The 21546-nt window shown below is 33.3% G+C and overlaps 1 protein-coding gene and 1 long non-coding RNA gene across 2 annotated transcripts; one reads left to right on the top strand and one right to left on the bottom strand.

Moving 5' to 3' along the window:
* The first annotated feature begins 13272 nt into the window (after positions 1-13272).
* Positions 13273-16849, top strand: LOC141450301 (uncharacterized). Its single transcript, XR_012456053.1, has 2 exons — positions 13273-14898; positions 16705-16849. It is a non-coding gene; the product is annotated as an uncharacterized lncRNA (long non-coding RNA).
* A 55-nt stretch (positions 16850-16904) lies between these two features.
* Positions 16905-21546, bottom strand: Pburs (bursicon subunit partner of burs). Its single transcript, XM_074120606.1, has 4 exons — positions 21412-21546; positions 21197-21296; positions 20345-20469; positions 16905-17206 (listed from the first exon to the last, which is right to left on the bottom strand). Exons 1-4 carry the CDS (start codon positions 21421-21423, stop codon positions 17036-17038), a joined length of 408 nt encoding a protein of 135 aa, XP_073976707.1. The 5' UTR covers positions 21424-21546; the 3' UTR covers positions 16905-17035.

The raw sequence follows: 21546 nt of genomic DNA, 5'->3' as shown, positions 1-21546 counted from the left end.
CGAAGCCCTTATGCTCGATCGCTGTTAGATCCTCTGACTTTTGAACAATTCTACCCTAGTTCATAAACTATCAAAGGTTTTGATATGACTGGAAATATTCTGATTTGCTTTCTACTAATCGGCTTTCTGCGGCAACCAACTGGCTAACGATACTTTCTTCTCAAACTAATTGTGAATAACTGACTAACTTGAGATGGTCAAATCGCTTCTACATTCGACGATGATCGAGAACCTGCTTTGGTATGAACGGCATTAATGAAAATGTCCAGTAGCCTAATTCACCAAACATTGATTTCTGCCAAAATTCTACTTTACCACTTATTCTCATTGCTTTAAATATATTTGTGAAGGTAACTATGATTTTTTGAAATTCTACTCTAAGAAGTTTTTAGTTAAATAGATTTTGTAATAAGTCCAGGGAGGAAAATGTTTTGCGTGGGATTCATAAGAGAATTTAGTGAACTTAATTATATTCAAGAATCGCGCGGGTGTCTCTGAGTGAGCCATCATTGCTTCCTGTCCTTTCAAGGATAAAATCTCGCACTGGAACATTTTTGAGACTCCCCCCAAACTTTACCTTGAAATTGAAAACAAAAAAGCAGGAAGTCAAATTTTTATGTTCATATTTAAGGTTTCCGTCGTGAGATTTTTTGACATGAGTTGGCCACTACTATTGCGGACATTGGACTTGAGGAAAAAGAGATCGTTTGTTTACTAGAACGCGCAGATCTTTGTGTTACAATTAATTAAGTGCGGTGTCCTTGACGTAGGAGTTGTATTTACTTTGCATTTCACCTTTAAATGTGTGTCTGGCCTCGCAGCGTTCCATCAAATACCAGTCCATGATTATATTATCTCAATTTTGATCAAACGGAAGTAAATAGCAGTAAATACTTCCGATTTTATTATGATATTCTTTCGTGATAAATTGCAATAATTATGGTAATTGGATAATAGTCTTGGCATTGAAGCAAACCTGACTGTCGCACCCAGTCTCTTATCTAGAAAATATAACTGTTGACCAAACTCGCCACTTTCAAATGGAACAAAATAAACCATAACATCGTCAAAGCGGATTGTAAAAACAAAACAAAAAATTAAAATTTCAGCCACCAGACTTAATTCAATAAATTATTCCAAATTTTTTCGACTTTATATAACACTTTTGTAATAGCAGAAATACATCAATGAAACTTAGAGCAATGCGAAAATCCGCTGAATAGAGAAGAGCGAATGAGGTTGCTGCCATCGACCAATCCCTTCAGCAAGCACTGCGGCACACCGAAAGGACGCAGGCGTGCAATGAGAGCCACGCTTAATTACTGTACACAATCAGAAGGATTTGAAGACTTTGTGCCTTAAGGAAATTATCTCGTTTCGTAACGGTTCTTTTCCACTTCTTTTCCTCTATTTTTACTGCATTTTGAGTGCAGTAAGTTCACTATTTGGAATTTTCTTTTTTGAAATTATGGATTCTGAAACATAATCGAACGTCGGAAACGTTTCCGAATTTGCGTCTTGGATGAGAAATATGATTTGATAAACAAAAGATCGCCCAACTTCGACCACCAGAATTTAAAAGTAGTTTTCTCTGAAATGATGTACCAACGAAATAAGTTTGTTTACGACATCCCTATAGAGTCCTACCTTATTCTCCTGCGGTTAGCTGTCGTTCTTCTAGTCGATTCAAGAAAGGTACAGAGGAAGTCAGTTACGATGATTTACCAATGGTTCGCCTGAACCTCTAAAATGAAGAGATTAGGGTTCGTTTGCTTTGACGTTCCAATCCATACTCCAACTTATTTCTATTTGTCTGTTTTTAATCAGAGCTTTAAGATGGTGTTAGATTTTCGGCCTATAATGAATAATCAGTACAACTTTAGAAAAGTAGTTTATCCTGTGGTGTTCGTCTTTATTACAGCCGGCAAATGCAATACAATTTATTTTGTAGAAATTATTGCTGAAAGGAGAATATTATGGTGAAACCGTTCCCTCAGCACAAGGTCTAATGCTGCAACTAATTCTAAACTTGTACTAGGCAAGCAAAATGGTGTTCTTTTTTATTATTACAATCAGTTCATGCATCACAAGTGGTATTCCTTCAAGAAAGTTAGTAAACTCCCTTTTGTTGTTTTTTTCAAGGACAAATCTATTAATTCAACATTACTTTTGTAATGGTTCCAACTCTCCTGCAACTTTACGTGCTTGTGAAGTGGAGGATGGGATTTATGATTAATTTTCGCCACATTTACTAGAAAAGTGATTAATAAAAGAACTAATTTTAGAAATAATTGAAAGAGATTACCAATGAAAGTTTAAAAGTCCATCTGAATGCAATTAAAGTCGTAAATCAAGAAAAAAAATCTTGCTTTTAGTGGTTTTCAATCACATTTGAGGCATAAATTATTTTCTCTAACTTTAAATTAGTTGGCCCATTTCATAGCAGGATGGCATGTCATATCCCGTAAGATCGGTCTTTAACTACCGGAATGGTAAAAGGAATTATTGTGTAGCGTCAATTTTGGAATAGTCTCAAAACTACTTTTGATGGGAAAAGTTTATTTTAGTTGTGGAAAAAAGAATGAGGGAGTGAGAAATATTAGTTTTTATGCTTGGATTTAATTTTTCCTTTTGCCGGACCACTTAAGTGAGTGTAGAAAGATTCCAGTAAAATGTATGTTACAAGTTTAGTTTTCTATTAAACCCAGACAGCATTATTTTCAATAACCTTCATCCACTAACATAAAAACATTAAACAATCCCAGTCAGCGACGATCTCTTGATTGGAATTGAATGAACATTCAGACTGAAAAAATAAATACATAACTCTTGAAAATGTGATTATGTCCGCATTGCTGGAAAATATTTTTGATTTACACAACATGCGCACTACAACAGATAAAATCTCAGATAAAACTATTATCTTGTTAAGGATTTTCTATTTAAACTTACCGCGTGATATTCTCTAATAGAATCTAGCCTCCCCCAAGACTTCCGGAGGAGTACGAAGGCTAAGCTTTCTTAACGGCACTTTCTATTAATTATAGGTTTACGTCAAAAGTTGAAGGTCACCGCACTTGCAAATGGCTGAGACTGCACTTAGCCTTAGACAATAAGAAGTAAGGTTACATTCGGACCTTGCCCATTCATGGAGCGCTCGATTCAAAATGAGGAATCACACTAAAGTTGTTTGCTGAAAATTAGTTACAAAAAAAATAATAATAATTTATGCAAAGCTGCTGCTTCTCTAGAAAAATATTTTAGGTAAGTTCCGCTGTTGGTGAGCTCTAGGAAGCTAAGCCACTGGTCCTATCCCAATCCTTAAGGCTAACCGTATATGTATTGAGATTCGTATAAAGTTAGTGTTGCCAATCAACAGGATATTGACTACTAAAGTTTTAAATTCAGCCGGTCCCACAGATAGTTGCACTAAGAATAGCTTCGATAATTTTGAGTGTGATTTCAAATATGGCTAAGAGGTGTGCCACACAAGGTAGAAAATAGTTCGTAAAATACTTTTGGAGAAAGAATGCTCTGCACTCTTCAATCAAAGGCAAGTTGCAACAGATTGTGCAACCAGAGATTTCACTGTTTGCCGCAAAGTTATTCTTTTTTTGTTCGTTAAGAAAACTTTCAACAATTAACTGATCATTTTACACTAAGTTAGCCTTGAAGGCAGCATATTTTTGCCTAAGATTTTCCTTGTGCAACAAAGCTTGAGATTCTATTGATAGAAATAACTTGATATTAGGTTTTATTTTTATTTATTTATCAGATATTTTAATGATTTTGATGCCCAGTGAAACAATTGTAAGCAAGATGTGGTTAGTCCGCAGAGGTGGATAATTTCTTTGATAATTAACTGCGGTAGCGCAGATGTTCACTGTATCGTGTAGGGCGAGCTGGAAACACAAGTGAAGAGGAAGACCACTCTTAAAATTTATTAGTGGCGATAGCAGTTCAACAAATAGTTCAACAGTATTGAAATTATGAGAGTAATTACCAATTAAAAAACAAATTTCCATCTTACTTATCTTAGTTTTTTCAAAGAATTGGTGTGTTTAGATCAGAATTAACCCTCCTGGACACTAGGACGGGTTTCTTTTTAAAACGCTTTATCCCTTTGTCTTGAGATAATATCCGCTTACTACTTTGGTAGATTTCTAATTTCTCTCTTTATGTTATAATGGCGACAACACACCCAATCTATTTCTAGGAATTTATCCAAGTCTAAGCGACATGTACATAAGTTTTTGTACATTTATTCGTATAACATGAAGATAGAAAACGAGTCCTAATGCAAAATCTGTTATCCTTAAGAAAACTGTTAGTAAAAATTTATCGATTTTAATGTTTGTAATAACAGGAAATCATCCAGGTATTTCAAACTTGATTTAATATTTTGGATTATTTTCGTTAATACAGATCTTAAAAATTGACACTTCAGCATTTCAGCCTCTCTCACGAAGTACTCATCAATAGAAAAATTAGTAAATTTTAAATAAAGCTTTCTTTAGGATTAACTGAGCAGGTGGTGTAGAAGGAACGGGTCGCCAAGGTGAATGCTCATTGGCTATTCCAAAATGTACCGCGTACAAATTATTATGAACCTTTGTAGTCTAAACACGATTTAACAGAAATTTGTACTGAATCGAAATAGCTAAATTATTAATATAATGGGTAACAAAACGAGACTGTCCGTAGTTTTAATGCTATTTCTGAGTTCATATATTAAATAGCTAACGCATCCTCGTACATCATTTAATGATTTTAATTTAACATTTTTTAAATACTAATATAGAAGTTGTAGCTAGTTCCTCTTCTTGTTTGTTTAAATATTTTATGTATTTCTGTACAAAAAGGCTGCAAAGAAAAAAAAATCTTTTTTTATTTCAGGAATAACAATTGTTTAATGTTTTGTTACGTGGAGTGAGACTCGTCTTTCTCTAAAGACCAGATCAGCTGCTTCCATTTCCAAACATAAACAATGAAGAAGAAAAGATCAACAAGTAAGCTATACGTCTCCTACACTTCTGGGATCCGTGAATCTCTGAAGCACTAGTATCATGATTTCCTTTTATAACTGATACTGGAAGTGCAAAAAAGCGTTGGTATGGAGCGGATGGAATAAAAATTGTTGTAAATCCAAAAACATTTTCACCGATTCCCATCGAAGAAATCAGCTGCAACAAGCTCATTTAAATCGGATGGGACGCGTATGAGTCCTGCGAGAATTTAGATGATCCCTAAAAGACTCAAATTCAGACTCAAATACTTGGTTTTTATGACCTGGATCCCGAATAAATTCGATGCATAGTGGAGACGTACCAAGCACGAAGTAAGAGCATGACAACAATCAGTAGAGATAGAGATGTAAACGATCTGCTCAACGTTGGTTTCGAAAATTCAAGAGGGAGACACTCTCGTTTAAAAAAAAATACAATTTAGGAACACCTTTGGGGGACAAGTGGATATTCTGATCGAAGCTGTGGAATCTTCACTAAGTAACAGCACCCTCCTTCTATCTCGGTTAGTCCCAAACCTGCACCTTTACAACAGAAGAAAAACAGAAAGGCTTTTTAATTTTACTTCTTGAACAATTTAATACTTTAACTGAATTTCAATTCCTTATCTGCCAAATGCGTTAAAAAAGTAGAAATATCAGCAAAACAGTTTTATACGTCTTGGTTTATACTTAAGGTTAGAACTCTACGAGGAATGATGCGGAAATGAGTAGTTCTGAACTACTACGGAACTTTTGGTATCTGAGAACTGAGAGGGGAAGAAACGTTATTACTAGAATTACCATAAATAGATTAGATTTCTTGGAGCCAGTTCTGCTGCAGCCTTAAGAGGCTTATTGTGTAACTCTAGCTGGAAAACCCTTCTCTTTTCTCTAGACCCTGGGCGCCCCACCTGTATTTTTTGTGCTATCGTCTTCTTTGGTCGAAAAGTGCCAAACGTATCGCAGAAACAAGTGGAATAATGCAACTGAACTAGATATTCAGAAATCGTTTAAGACTGCATGTGCACGCTGTCTTGTCCGGGCAAGAACCGCCATTGGTTACCAGCGTACCATTTTATTGGCCAGCAGATATATCTGTATATCGTATGCTGTTAACTCTAAGAGCCGCGGGATATCTCGTTGAATAGCCATTGGGTCAATACTAACTCAATTAAAAAGTAGAATCATATTAATATTACAAATATGTAATCTTCATACTTTGCTGCCAGATTATTCTCAAATGCTACCAAAAAAAAAAAATAATAACAATAAAACAAATAAAATGTAAAAATTCTCAAATTTCAACAATGGTGTCCAAGAAATTTAATTGTTCAATTGCTTAGGCGGACCCTTAGATGGAATTTTCATCAGCGGAACATGTAACCAGAGAAGTAATGTGACTCCAAGGATTTCGATTTAGTGAGCTAGAATAAAAAAGGTTAAAATGTTCAAAACACGCAAAAGCGAGCTGAAGCACCCAATATTGTTCAGATTCACTTATTTATTTTTTTATCGTGCATATTTTGCATACGCGAAATGTTCTGCTCTGTTAACTACTTTATGCCTGCAGAGCTCTGAGCTTCAGCACGTCTCTCCTCATGTAACGTTCACCCTCCGCGCTGGATCGACAGGCGTTGGTTTTTTTATTTTGTGAAATGACTATTAATAATAATTTGCATATTCTTACGTCACTATCTACACATAAAATTTATGTAGTATCAGGATACTTAGGCAATAAAAACTAAGCAATATTTAATTTATTTTACAATATCCTTTATTTCATTTTTCTGGATTGTTAGAGAGTTTCCATTGGTAGTTAATATTTTTCTCTGGCAACTAAAAATATTCTGTGGAGGCTTGGTAATCGTGTGCATCAAATAGGCATTCTAGTTAATTAATTTTGCTTAATTTTTCAGCTTTAATTTCATCTTTGGGACCATTTTGTGAGGCCTATTCTTAAACTTACTTGCCTTTTGTGAGGCTTGGTACAGTAAATACTGTAATGGCATTGCAGTCAAAAATTAGGAAGGTATAATTATAGGTATCTCAGATAACCTGCTGCACACACAATCTGGTTATCCGGGAGGCAAGGAGGAAGTTACACGGGATGTAAAATTCCTGGAAAAGTCCTAGAAATAAAGAAAATTTAAACATTGCTCCTGAATAGGTTTTGGAAGAACAAGAAGACACGAGCAATGAAACTAGAACAGAATATAGATTTATTACATAAAGACAGAATCATTGGGTGACATTAGTAAAAAAGATGGAGGAACACCAAATGAATAAAGTTGAAGCTCGATAAGGGGACCAAAAATAATACGAAGTGGATTAAAAGGAAGAGCTCGAGAATTACAGTCGAGGACCAGTAAAACGAAAAATGGAGAAGCAGAGTGAGCAGGTATTTGCGTTATGACCTCATGAACTTGCAGTCATAGGAATCTACAATGACAATACCGGATGTTAAGCTTGCTGAAAGCCAAATTTTCCATGGAAGAATAAAGCACATTTACAACAAACATTTTATTCGAGATGCGTTGAATTATAACCCACCGAGGAAATGTTAGTTGATTTGCTTAGGAAGAGCCTACCAGGATGGAAACCTATTTTGACCACAATACGATGAAGATGAACAAATTCGTTACAAAAGAATAAATTTTAATTATAGTAATAAAGAACATTTTCTTTATAAGGTTGTGTACATACGAAGTTATAATATTAATTAATGATTTGTAAAAGATAAAAATGTCAGTGCAACTGCATTAGTCAGCCAGGATAAAAGTTATGCGACATGAAGGTATTTATGATTGCTAGTTTCCTGTTCAGATCAACAGACCTTCGTCAATTGTATTGTTAATGGAGAAAGTTAACTTTTCAAGGGCACTAGCTCCTTTTCTTGTGAGCCTTCATAAATATAAGGGTATACCTAAAAAGTTATTTCGTTAAAATGCAAATTTGAGGCCAAAATTGCCCTAAATGGCCAACAGATCGAGAGATAAGTTTCCGGCAATAAACGCGAAGAGGTCTGAAGAGAAAAAAAAAGTCACTTCTTAATGAGTTATGAGAGTCTCCAATACACAGAGAATCGTCTCGAAGAGAGTTAATGGCGGTGATGCCCATTGGAGTGCGTAAGGAGAAAGTTCCAGTTTGTTTTCCATCAGCTTTTGTGAAATAAGTTCAATAGTTTGATGACAAAGAAGTCCGTACTTTATCCATAATTTACCGAATAATTTGCTAAACATTCGAGGGTCAAGTAAAAAGGACCAATATTCCTTGGCATATTGCTCTTTAACTTGAAAAAAAAGAAGTTACATATATAATTCTTTATTTTCTACAAAACAATTTTTTGCTCAAGATTAAAACAATATGAGACGGTTTCGTATCGTTGAATTAGCCAATCCATTGACATTCCACCTCTTCTACACAAGGTTAACTTCTTCATTTTTAAATCTACAATAAAACAAGTTGCATATAAAAAATATAGAAGTGAGACGAAAAATTATGACAAAAGAAGAAACATGGCCAGATTTTAAGATATTTTTCTTTGGGGGAAACTCCGCTGCTAGTATTGTAAAATTCGCCCTAGACTTTCTCTAAGTCCAGTTATGGCATTTATAATCAAAGTATGACTTCAAAGTTTTATTTCCTTCATACAAATATGGGTTGAATATACTTAGTTGATTCATTTCGGTTGTACTTGACAAAAGAACCATCGAACACACCGAATGCCTTCCGGATGTGTAAAAATATTAAAGACAAATTTGATTACAACCCAGCCATTGTAACTAACAGTTTGGAGTATTAATCTGAGCAAATCCCATGAAGGGTTTTTGAGAAAGCCTATGCGGCTCTCTTGTTGCGGTACTATGTTTTAGTTTTCTTCACAGAAGAGCCAAATCCTGAGCGGTACAAACTCCCCACGCTCTGATACTACGCATCCACTTCTGATTCCTATTATCCCGCTGTACGTTAGTCTCTCATGTAGGGTTGTTCCAAATTCTGAACGAAGAGTAGGCAGTTCTTCTGATGTTGATTTAGATTCAGTTTTTTCTTATAAATTCGGTTCGATATTAATCATTTGGAGCGTAAAACGTATGTTTGTTCCAATATATGTTTGATGCTGTTCCATAAGAAGTTCTTGAGCCACTTCTACATGGCCACAATAAATTTATAACAGATAAAAAAAGCATTAAATAAAATAATTTAAAAAAGAAATGAATAATGCAAAAAGAAATAAGAAGAATAAAACAAATAAAAACAAATGAATTGTTGTCTTTAATTACGCCTTAATTAATTTCTTGTAATCTAGATTATTTCTCTACAATCTCTCTTTATACTTTTAACAAATAATTTAACAAACATTATTGTGACATAAGCACCTTAATGCTAATTTATGATTGCATCGCCTAATTACATAATTACTATTTTCGTTTTCGTAAATGCCGCTTTAATAATGTGGATATAAATTAGGTTTTGGCCTCAACTCTTGACCAATTGAAATTTTTGCAATAATATTGTTTTTGACGATACTTTTGAACCTTAAGAATAGCTTAAGAAATTATTTCGTTAAGGGGTTGAAAGAAGTTACTCCCATTGAAACGGTTACAGTTTTACTTGCCAACTTTTTTCCCCATGTAATTCAAGTAAAATATTCGGTTTTCTTTAATTGGCTGCAAGTGCTTGTGATAAAATGCAATTCTTCGTTTAAAAGCTCGTAATGTCTTATCTTATGACTTTTCTTGTGCTAAAGTAGAGATAGATAATAATACTTAAATTTTTATGTATTATTTATATAAACTATAGATGAGGATTACATATTTCAATTTGTTAATCATTAGAGAGATTTTCATTACCTTTATTATTTGTTACCTTACTATCCGTTTGTTAGGAATAATACGCATTTCTCGGGGACATGTACTCTATAAGGTGTCATTCTAATATGTAGTTTTACAAACTGTTTAATGTTAATAAGGACTCAATATGATTTGAATACAGCAGTTTGAGGAAAATAATGGATAAGTAACAGCGAATTGTATGAGGTTCACTACAGACTCAACATACGCGAACATCTTTATATTACGGTAGACGGATTTCTAAAATACATGCTGATACTTTTTTTACTTCTGCTTAGTTAAATATTATTAATTTCCTTTTCATCCTTCAAGGCAATTAGAATGACTACTGTTCGTCCAGCCATGACAATCTGTAATGTGCAACGCTCGTTCATCAGTCTGCAAGTGTCCAGAACATACTGGGAAGCAGTCTGCAGTTGTACAGGTGGTTAAATAAGGCTTGTTACTTTTAAAAGTAACGTTTGACAACTGCTGCATTCAAACAACCTTGAGTGTTTATAATTAACCCAAGAACTATTTTCTTTCTTTTAATGATTATTATTAATTGTTTCCCTTATCGACGGAAATGTTACTTCTTTCGAATGAACATTTTTCGAAAATGCTTGGGGATTCTGGGTAGGTTCGTAGGCACGTTACAAACTTTTTGATATACAGTGGAGTCTCGGTTATCCGTCATGACCGGGACCGGACACGTGACGGATAGTCGAATAGACGGATAATGGAAAAAAACAGGAAAATCTCCAGATTCTTTTGTTTAACGTGTATAAAACTTTGTATTAACTGGTATACATATTTTATACGTTTATACGCTTAAGCCTTAAAGGTCAGGTATCTTTCTTTCATTATTCAATTCATTCTATTGTGTATTAAAATTAATGAATACAATGTCTGCGACATAATTTTTTGGATTTTTTTTATTTTTAAATACTGAGGACAGCGACTGTTAATTGGAATAGGCGGATAAAAGGGTGACGGATAACCGAGACTCCGCTGTATAACTTTTACTGTTGTCATTGTTAGGAATAATATGCATTTCTCGGGGACATGTTCTCTATAAGGTGTCATTCTAATATGTAATTTTACAAATTGTTTAATATTAGTAAGGACCCAATATGATTCGAATCAGTTAGAGGAAAATAATTGGTAAGTACACAGAATCCAGACTTAACAGACGCGAACATCTTTATTTTACGGTAGTCAGATTTCTATAATACATGCTGATGCTTTTTTTACTTCACCTTAGTTAAATATTAATTTCCTTTTCATTTAAATGAAATCGAATTCTTTATTTTGTAGTTGTTTATATTATCTTCTGTTTAAATGAAGCAATATTAAATATATTTTAAAACGCTTATTTCTTTTACAAATACATATTTTTCTACACGAGTTTTTGGTATTTTATTTACAAAATTAGTAATATTGACTTTAATACAGGCGTCTGTGTCGTGTACCAGTGTAAATGTGAATACGTGCTATATCTTGCTAAATGCCTATGCTAGATTTTCCTGTGGGTTAGTGTTTGGCTAGAACTTATCACTACACATAGGTCTTACAGGTATTGTGTAAGTATTAGAGATTCTTAGTTTTGAGTCTAGTTTGTGAAGTTAGGCCGAGTTACTCGCAGGGCCGCTAAGATTAATGAAGAGATGGCTGGTCCACTTCTTTTGCAGGAAGGTTGGACGTATCTCCGTGGCAAAGAATCTCAACAATGCATCACAATGCGTACTTAGCCTTGATAGAAATAAGTAAAATAATGCTGTAATACTCGGTATTGTGTTAGCTTAAGACAACATACTTAAACGTCTTCTTATCACAAACTGACATACATTCAGTGAATTATTGTGAAAGCAGAATCAAAATACAAGTTTCGAAATAGAAGACAAAAACTATTCATGTTTGTACAGTTTTGCAAGCGATTAGATACAATGTCGCTTTCAAATTGTTTAATTTATTAAAATGTCCTCTACAGGTGACCGGGCTTTGTTACAGTACAGGTGTCCTGATTGTAACACATAGCTCATTAACTGATACTAAATTTTATTACCATTATTACCGTTATTACGATATGAAGTCTTTGTCAATGTCATTCGCTGATGCACTTCACTATTTACTTTCTCTTACTTTCTGTTATTGTAACATTAATATCAATTTAATATATTTGTTTAGTTAAATTATGTTCGTAATAATTTCTAAATGTCTTTTAAATATAAATTGAATTTAGTTGAACTTATAAACAGGACTTGAAGCTGAGGTTGTAATTGAATTTGTAGTGTTTCTCGAAGAAGATTGTTACTTGTACCTCTCTTATCTCGACTGTGGGTAAGGTGTGCCAAATATCATCTACGGCTGCTTAAACCTCTTCAATTTATTCAAACTTTCTCAAGTCATAAAAATTCTTTATACATTTGAGAATAACATGAATTTGGCTAATAGAGTAGACATTTCAGCGAGGTCTACTTTAAACCGTGAGTTTCCCATTAACAACTTCGTAATTGGCTTTCAAACCTTGTGTGCAGGTGCAGAAAGATGACTAAAACTTTTTGCAATCTTCGCCGCTTCTCACAAATATTTTGGTCATGACTTAATTGACTTGGGTTATTATTTTACCCTTAATGAAGGAATAAAATCAATAAAAAATAATCCTTTACGCATCCCTCAAAATCCTGGCCATGACTTTTCATGGCAGATAAAATCGATTTCACTTTTTTTTTGGGTAAACAGCTTTCGGCTTCCAACAGTTGTTTTAAATAAACTAATTTCCTAAAATGCTTTTCATCGTAAATAAATAAATAATCATTAATGTATATCAATGAATTAACAGCATACTTGATTTCATGTTAAAAATGAATATATTTTATTGGAGGATACTCATGAGAGTGTCTTAATTGGATTTCCTTTTCACTTCCTCTAACAATGCTTTTACCTTCTACTTCCTCCTTAACATTGCCTCACATCCGCTTACTCCAGGCTACCCTTCGTCCTAACTAGAGTATCTCACCAAAATTTCTTTTTTCTTCTTAAATTTTCTCGCTAACAAGAAGTAGAATTAAAGTGAATAAAAAAAAAAAGTGAAAACAAGTGAATGTAATACATTTACTAAACTTGTGTACTAATACAGTAGTATCAAATTCCATAAAGATCATGTTCGTTTAAAAGCATTCTGGGATCAGATGGTATAAGGAGTATAAAAAAAGCAAAAAAAGAGCAAGATAGGAAACTAGTTATACCAAGATTCTAGAGAGTTCTCAAGTTCGTTATTATTCTTTCGCTTACTAAAGCATGAGAAAGAATTGAGGAGATGCCATTTTCGAATTTCACCCAAAAATAATAAGTTTTGTGTTCTCACTTATTTTTAATTTGATTTACAGGGTGACCAGAGTTATATGCTCCACCCACTTTTTTTTTAAACAGCGGGAAATGTCGAAAAAATAAAAAACACGTATTTAATCACTTTTAGTCTAGTTTATTTTCAGTGAATGACCAATTTTTTTAATCCCTAATATCCCGAGATACAGTCAATTCTATTAAATAAATAATAGTTAAGTCGAAAAAAAAGAATTCGATAGGCATATGACTCTATTTCTGGACAGTTAAGAGCCTTAGAAGATGTGCTGAATGGGCAAGCTTGGGTGACAGAGACAGACAAACCTGCCAAAATTATGTGCAGGGGCGTCGGGACTGCCAACTACTTTTACTTCGGTCGGAAACTCTTTCGCTGATACTCTTTTGTAGCAGCATATTCTCAAGGAAATCCTTAGAAGATTTGTAACTCAGAGACATCTGGCCGATTGTAAGGGTAGGTAGGAGCCTTAGAGATTTTTGGCGGAATAAGAGCCCACATTAGGCTCAAGTCCCGACTGAATTAATGTCAATGTCTGCCGCTATGCAAGCCACTATTCTTTCACAATTTTGCACTTTTTAGTCAAAGTGCAGGTGTTAAATTGGCTCGCGTTTTCAAGAGTGTTTCATAGTATTCAATTCCCTACAGGCTTTCTGGAAAATTTTCCAGTAATCTTGACTTCATGTGGTTGCATTGCCTATGCTATCGGACTCTTCAAAAATTCCAGCTGCTGACTTCGATCGAGCCAAAAGCAGTTGGCTAAAAATCGGATCATTCTGTTAAGCCGTATCGATTAATCTAGCATGTGGTTAATTAATAGTATTATTGTGAACATCTTATATCCAGTCTTGCTCTTTCTTGATAATATACAATTTTGACTAAAGCGCAAACCATATACACCTTACTCCTAATTGTTCAGAAAAAAAAAAAATCTGATTATGAATAAAGTTTTTGGAGTTAATCATCGATGTTTGATTGAACCTTTCGTCGTTTTATTTCAATCAATTGTTAATTGAGTCGTCCAACTTTTGTGTCCGTTTTGTTTGCACCAATTATTTAAGTAAATATTTTTTGGGAAAATGTAAAATAAAAAGAAACCAACACTAGCGCAAATCTTGGAAAGAAAAGAAGGGAAGTGGCGGCGAAGAAAACCAGGGGTGCTTTCCCGCCCCTGAGGGATGCGCCGCCCACCTGTGGAAAATTGTATAAAAGAGGAGTTGCTGTTTCACTATCCGCATTTCACCGCCGAGTTTCTTTTCAACTTTTTCTAAATTTTCTTTCAAAATTATTCAATAAATCTTTGTCTAGTTTTAACCTATTTCCCATCCCTCTCTTGCTCACTCACTAATTTTAAAAATTCTTATCAGAATTACACTATCATTACCATGAATTATTTTAATTACAATAATCTAACCCTAAATTGGAATAGCACAACCTTATATCTATGCCCACGATTTGTATAATTTTAAATATATATATATTTTTTTTAATGCAAAAATGTTTATTTATTAAATTTATTCTATTATAATCTGATGTATAGGGTGTATTGCAGTGATCCGATTAGTGCGCAGAAATAGAGGCTGGAGTTGGAGAAGATGCCGTGGCATGGACTGCGAAGGAAAGAGAACCGTAGGAACTGAATTTTTGGGCAAGAGAAGTTATTTAGGCCAACATTTTTAAATAAACAAATAAAGATCATACAGGTGATTTATTCAATTGATTTTTAATTAATTAATTAATTTTAAGTTGCTTGCCCCAGTTTTTTGCTGATTTGTGAGAAAACGTTTCTAGCTTTTCTGAAATGTTTTCCTTAAAAACTCCTTTGATATTTAAACACAGAATGCTAACTTATATTTTAATGAAATGCCACCTTTATTTGAAATATTTGTTCAAAAAAATTATGTTAGGATAGGTGTGAAAAATCAATGAGACTTTGAATAGATTCTTCTAAAGTAAAATAGCCTGCTTATATCTATCTTCCTACATAATGTAGAGATCTAAAGGCGAGTTTGCACTCTACTACAACATACTGTACATTTTTAAAGGTCAACTTTTCTGATGTCTACAAGTACTACAAGTATTACGTTTTCTGCATGACAGTTTTAGTTCTTCAAGTTTTTTTTTCATTCAGTTCTCCTGCCATTCGACAAGTAAGAAGCACCCTTGTCATATTTAAAATTTGTTGTACAGATTGAACCCGTACATGAGATGTCAGGAGAATAGATGTTAAGAATTTGCCAATAATTTCATATCAAATTATTACATGAATTACCTACCTGGAAGATGTTGGTTGGTACAGTGGTTATGAAGCATGGCTTTGTAAGTGAGAGGTTCCCAGTTCGAATCCCTCTTTTAGCTGCTTATTAATTGCTAGAATAAAGTTATTAATAAAGTGTGTGCTTCCGCCCCTGTCTACGAAACCGAATTGGTAGATGGACGTTAAGCCCTGCCTGAAAAAAATAGGCGATTACTTTAACTCTTTACTTTTCTTGTCGAGCCTGGCCTGAATTCTAGTTCGAGTAATGAGTTAACTTAATTGACATCGTTGCAGCTGTGTTCAAACATACATCACATGTTGCCGGTCAGATCTCAGAAAATGATGCTCCCTTAGGAGCCTTTTCAGCAATTCTTTGATTTTATTCCGCTCTAATGCGACATATGATTCGCTGTTACATACTCCGTTTTACTTGTTACGATTTTTCACAGACTATAAATGTAGCGTTTTAACCTTATGATTTTCAATTAAAGCATGTTAGGAAAAGAAATTTCATTAACCCAACGTTGAGTTGGTAAATTATCATCGGTTGTTGGAGCGGCAAGCGAATCAATATCCAACCAGCACTATCTAGCGTCATTTTTAGATAATGCTTTCCTCTAACCAAAGGAATTATAAAACACTATAAATGTGAAGTTTAAGCTACCAAAAGAAATTCCAGAAATGTTATTCCGTTTAGGCACCTCAGAAAAAATACATAATTTCAGGAAAATGTATATGTTTTTCGTGGTTCTCAAGGTATAGAAACTTAATACCTCCTTTAAAAGTAATATTACAGTGAAATGACCGATTCTAGTTTCATCAATAAACTGTTAAAAATGTTTATTAGAAATAGTAATTAATTAATCGAAATATTAATTTATTAGCAATAATATCAAATCATTTTTTTTAGGCAAAGTATTAAAAATATCAAACGTTTGTGTAAGCCGCACACTTTCTTTGTAATTCATAAGTAAATGCAATCTTCATTTGCTTTGCAACTCTAATTTCTGAAATTATCAATTCAAAATAGAAATTATAGATAAATGAAATAAGAGAAAGTTGTAAACTAAAAGCGAATTTTGAGTTTAAATATTTTTTTCCTTACTTCCATTTTCTTGCTGGGAAAACTTTCTTAGTTTGATCGTGACAAATTTTCTTTAGACAGCGCACATTATTTAACAATCTAAATAAATATTATTTATATTCCAAACATTTTGCGAGTACTTACACCACATTTCTTCTTTTTTTTCAGAAAACCAAAATCACTGAGAGGCAGTGGTCTTCAATTTTAAATATTGCTGTTGGGTTAACAGAATTCCTGTTGTACCCAAAGAATTATAACCAATAATCTAGCTGTAAAATTCTTCAGAAAAATTAAATGTTGATTTTAAAATAAATTTGTATTTTTTTCTTCAGTTGAGTAAAATATTATAATTCTGAAGCGTATAAAGGTCATCCATAATTTGAACTAGTTAGAGAATGAATCTTTATTAAAATAGTTTCATTAAAAAAACAAGAAGAAAATTGTTAACAAATTAAACTTAAGTAATAAATTATACTATTTTCACTTCATTTTTTTGTGCTTAACGGGTATAATCGCCACATTTAAAACATTTACAATCAGACGGTTCTTTCAATTTGATCTCCATTGTAGAATGACCATTCTGAGTTAATCTCATACCGTCTGGGTCGTAGCAATGGGTTAGAGTGATTAATCTTTCTCTAAGGTAGCTTTCCCGACAACAGTAGCACTCCTGCAATCAAGATGAATGTTATTAAAAGAAACATAATATGTTCTTCATGCATACATTTATATGTTTTATATAATGTTATAAGGGATCTGGCTGTAGAGGGAGAAAGGAGTTAGCGATCAGAAATGAAATGTCTTCCGCAAAATATGTATTTGGTCAGATAAACCGAAACGGGTAGTGGAGAAGCTGTACGAATGTAGAGATATTGTCATGTCCTTTTTTCCTCCAAGTTTAAAATATTATCAAGATGATAAAGAAGGATGGGGATGTGGTGTCTCGGCCATGCAAAAGGATGATGAAACCCTACAAAACTTGACATTCCTGGAGGCTGCATTTGCTGGGAAAACAGGAAGGAAACTATAAGACGTCGAATCCAAAAAACGCGGGTGTATAATCCTGTTCCTATATAGTCCTATAATCCTTTATTGGGTTGTTATTGGTACCAATTGGTTTAACCTATAAAGGTATACAGTTGGCGATGATCCCCGAAAAATACAAAAACTGAATAAGTAAATCCACTATATAATATTTATATATGTTGGTTTGCTAAGAATATTGCTAAGGTAAGTTATATATCTACATAAATATAACAATAATCCTGTATAGCAAGGATAAAAGGTTCAATGTATTTACAGAGTGATGTCAATCATTCACTCGACTGTCTCTTAAGTGAACACTAACTTACATATTTTCTTCAAATATAGTATGTTTAGTAAAAGTTAATGTTAAAATCAGAATTAAAAAAGTAATTTCTATAATTAAGTGAAGTATAATTCGTGGGAATCAAAAAGAAAACTTAATGATGCCCTGATCTCAAGTGTACTCTTGTACGGAACTCAGGTTTGGGGCCTGAGATATACGGAGGAACTGGAAAAGGCATCCCTTTTTTTCTATAAGAGACATCTCCAACTCTCCAAAAACACTCCAAATTACTTGATTAGGTTAGAGACGGGTCAGCTAGCTGTGAGTTATACCATTCTAAAATTAACTTTAAATTGGTTGGTGTGTTTACTCAATATGAATAACTTCAGATATCCAAAATTATGTTTTACCAAATTACGCAATATCTCTGATTCTAACACTAAATACAATTGGGTCTCACAACTAAAAGCCATTTTAGACAGAATAGGTCAATCAGAAATTGTATATGAGAATGATGGTTACAGCCTAAAAAAGAAAATTCCTAAAATTCTACAGACTTACGGTGATTACCTTCAGGCCTTGGACTGTGAACGCTTATTTAACTCTAACTTCAATAGCCACTCTTACAAAATTCTCAATTCTTCTGTTACTGTACCGTTCTATTTATCATGCGACATACCTTTTCATTTCACCAGATTGTTTGCTCAAGTCAGGACTTCCGGTAAATACGTCATAAAAATTTCCTCCAGATCCATGACACACAAAATTAATCCTCAGTTGAATTGCAAACTCTGTCCGTTAAAAGTATTAGAAAACATCGACCACATTCTAGTGGAATGTCCCTTCTATCAGTCAGTCAGACAACATTTTAAAGTTCTGATATGGGAGAGAAGTGGCCGAACACAATATTAGACCCCAAATCAAAACAACAAGTCATATTATATTACAATTACATCTCATCAGTACTATTTTTAAGAAATTTCATTCTGACTTGACAATCTCGTTTTAAATGCAGGTGTTTATGTATATAAATAAATTTCAATAATAGAATTCAAAATTTTGTCAACTACAACATTCGGCATGTCAGTATAATAGTTAACATAAAACCTAAGTTATAGCTCCTGTTATTATCTCCATTACATTAAAGTGTATTTTCAGTTTTCAGTTTTTTGTTATTATTTCTTCATTATTTTTTAAGAGCCAAGAGCAATTTTATTTTGTGTAAATCGATTTGTTAACCAGATGATAATTTTTCTTTTTTTGTATAATTATTTCTTGTGTATTGAAATGTCTAACCAAACCCTTGCTATAGGACATTGTCCTTTATAAGCAATAAATAAAATAAATAAATAAATAAATAATTAAGTGAAGTAAATAATTAGGTGAAGTAAAGAAACGCCTATTTTGTGAGAGTATTGTATGTGCAACTTTGATAATATATCTTTATTGGCGGAAGTTAACATATATAATTTATAAATTTCCATAAATCAATTACATGGCCAAGTGCGGAAATCGAACTCACTTCCGCTTCTAACCTCTGGTCATCTAAACGCTCGAATACTTAACATTTCATTTGTAAAAAAGAAATAAAGATTGTAAAAAAAAATCATCAAGGCCAAATTAGCAAGCTGGTATTTCCAAACCACAAAGTAAGACAACAAAACCTTCGTCACATTTCTTTAATATTTCCTTGCTCCTCTGTAACTGGTACTTATTATGACTGGTACCAGCACAGCCATAATTAGTATCTCGTAATGCAAAATATACGATCCTCGCATGAAATCGAAATCAGATCGAATAAGGAAGGAATAAAAATTTGTTGTCTTTATGATTTCATCGAACTGGTGATTAGAAAAATCGATTCCAACTCTAGGGCACATTTAAAGAATGTCGGCCGAGTTTTTTTTCGTCATCGTGTATGAGAAAGGTGAAGAAAGTAGCTAGGTAGGAGTAGTTTTCTAAACTCTAGGAATCTGTTCGCTTAACGATGCGGCGGAAGATCTGGAAAGAATGTGTGTGGGAAGATTGAGGTTGAAGGTTTAGCTCAGATCGAGCGTGGTGGTTCTCCAGAAAGCTGAGCCTCCTGGAGAACAGGTTTGCGAACGAGAATAAAAGAAGATATTCTCAGATCTTGGAAGAAAGTTAAAAGTAAAAAGTCAAAATTTAATTTTGATGGTACATTAAAATGAATAATGGACTTACTTGCCGAATGCTGAGAAAGAAAAATCAAGGAATGTTTTTTTTTTAAACGATAAAACGTTATTCTCAAATACGCGAAGACATTTGAGAAAAATTAGTACTGATCATTATATTTCACAGAAAATAAAAAAACATTTTTATAAACATACTCTCGACAGTTCATCTAATTGTTCACCCAATTATTGTTCTCAGGTAAATGCCCTTATTTTATTGAAAAGATTTTATTTAACATTTAAAATGTTCTATTTTAAAGTTTTTCTGAACTTATTTACTTGATTATTATTATTTTTTTTTTTTTACCTTAAGAAAGCCTGTAGGAGTTATGACGCTAGGCTGAACTTGAGATGAACACGCTCCTTCACATTTATTGACCGCAATATCACCACTACAGGTCCGGTGGAGTCGGCCTAATTCATCAAATTCCTCTGTTTGAAAATAAAAATGTAAACTGTTATTTCTGAGAAAAAAGTTCTGTTGAATACGCACTCATATCTATTTCTTATTGCATTCCAGATAAAACCTTAAAGTTCGATATTTGAAACAAAATTATAAAACAGTCCAACAGTAGACAGATCCTAGTTTGTAGAGATCTATAGCAGTCAGTCTAAACCTGTTTTATATTAATTCTAAGCCTAGGCTATTTCCTATTAACAACAAGATTTTGAACAGCGATGGCTGTTGTAGGATATAAGTTATAGGACAGTTGTTTGACAAGATAATCGGAGGGACTCCAAGATTCCTAAAAAATTGGTTAGTAAACACTTTAAACTGCAGGGTATGCATTTTGAATACAAAATGCATTTTCACTAATTTTTCTATTTAATCAAGCGTTTAAACAGAAGCTAAAAAATAGTTGGCTGCGAATAAATACAACCTAAAAATACTATAGGTAGATTCTAGCTATCTAAAGCATCATCCAATCTTTATTTGTGTTTCGTACATCAGATTTCAAAGCTGACTTGAAAAAAGATTTCTGCTATTTACTGAAGTGCTGCAAACGTAAAGGCAGAAAAAGCCCTTGCAAATAGTTTTAAGTTACCTATTCTAAATCAAATTTAGAAACCTAACGAACTTTCTGAATAATTCTATTTATTAAATATATTAATTATTTATTTTTCTAACATTAAATCATACAGTAAAATTAAGACTAACCTTTTACTAAGTGAATTTCCGAAGGCATAGTTTCGCAAGCTTCTTCAAGCTCACTGACAACAGTTGGTATCACGTACAGTACCGACACAATTCCTAAAATCTGCAAGAGAAGAAAATATTTAACATTGAAATATTTCTATTATTTAATAAAACATACATATATGTTTTTCAGTTCTGAGAAAAAATAATTTTATTTCTGAATGGATAAAAAATACCTGAAAATGCATTTTTTTTTAGCTACCTCTGATAGGATCACAAGAATACTAAAAACAGAACAGCATCTTACTGGGCTTTATATGTGGCTATTGTATATGATCGATTGACTCTGCAGGGGGTATTGTTCAACACTA

Source organism: Rhodnius prolixus, unplaced genomic scaffold (genome assembly GCF_049639745.1).
Source record: "Rhodnius prolixus isolate KJV_2025 unplaced genomic scaffold, Rpr scaffold_2, whole genome shotgun sequence".
In the NCBI taxonomy this organism is placed as follows: domain Eukaryota; kingdom Metazoa; phylum Arthropoda; class Insecta; order Hemiptera; family Reduviidae; genus Rhodnius; species Rhodnius prolixus.
This window is presented reverse-complemented; position numbering and strand designations above follow the sequence as displayed.

What these genes read in the sequence shown, in the direction of transcription:
- Pburs (XM_074120606.1), bottom strand. An exon ending in GGAAATTCACTTAGTAAAAG is followed by an intron (nt 20,470 to 21,196) that starts GTTAGTCTTAAT and finishes ATTTTCAAACAG; the next exon opens with AGGAATTTGATGAATTAGGC. An exon ending in CTCCTACAGGCTTTCTTAAG is followed by an intron (nt 17,207 to 20,344) that starts GTAAAAAAAAAA and finishes TCTTGATTGCAG; the next exon opens with GAGTGCTACTGTTGTCGGGA.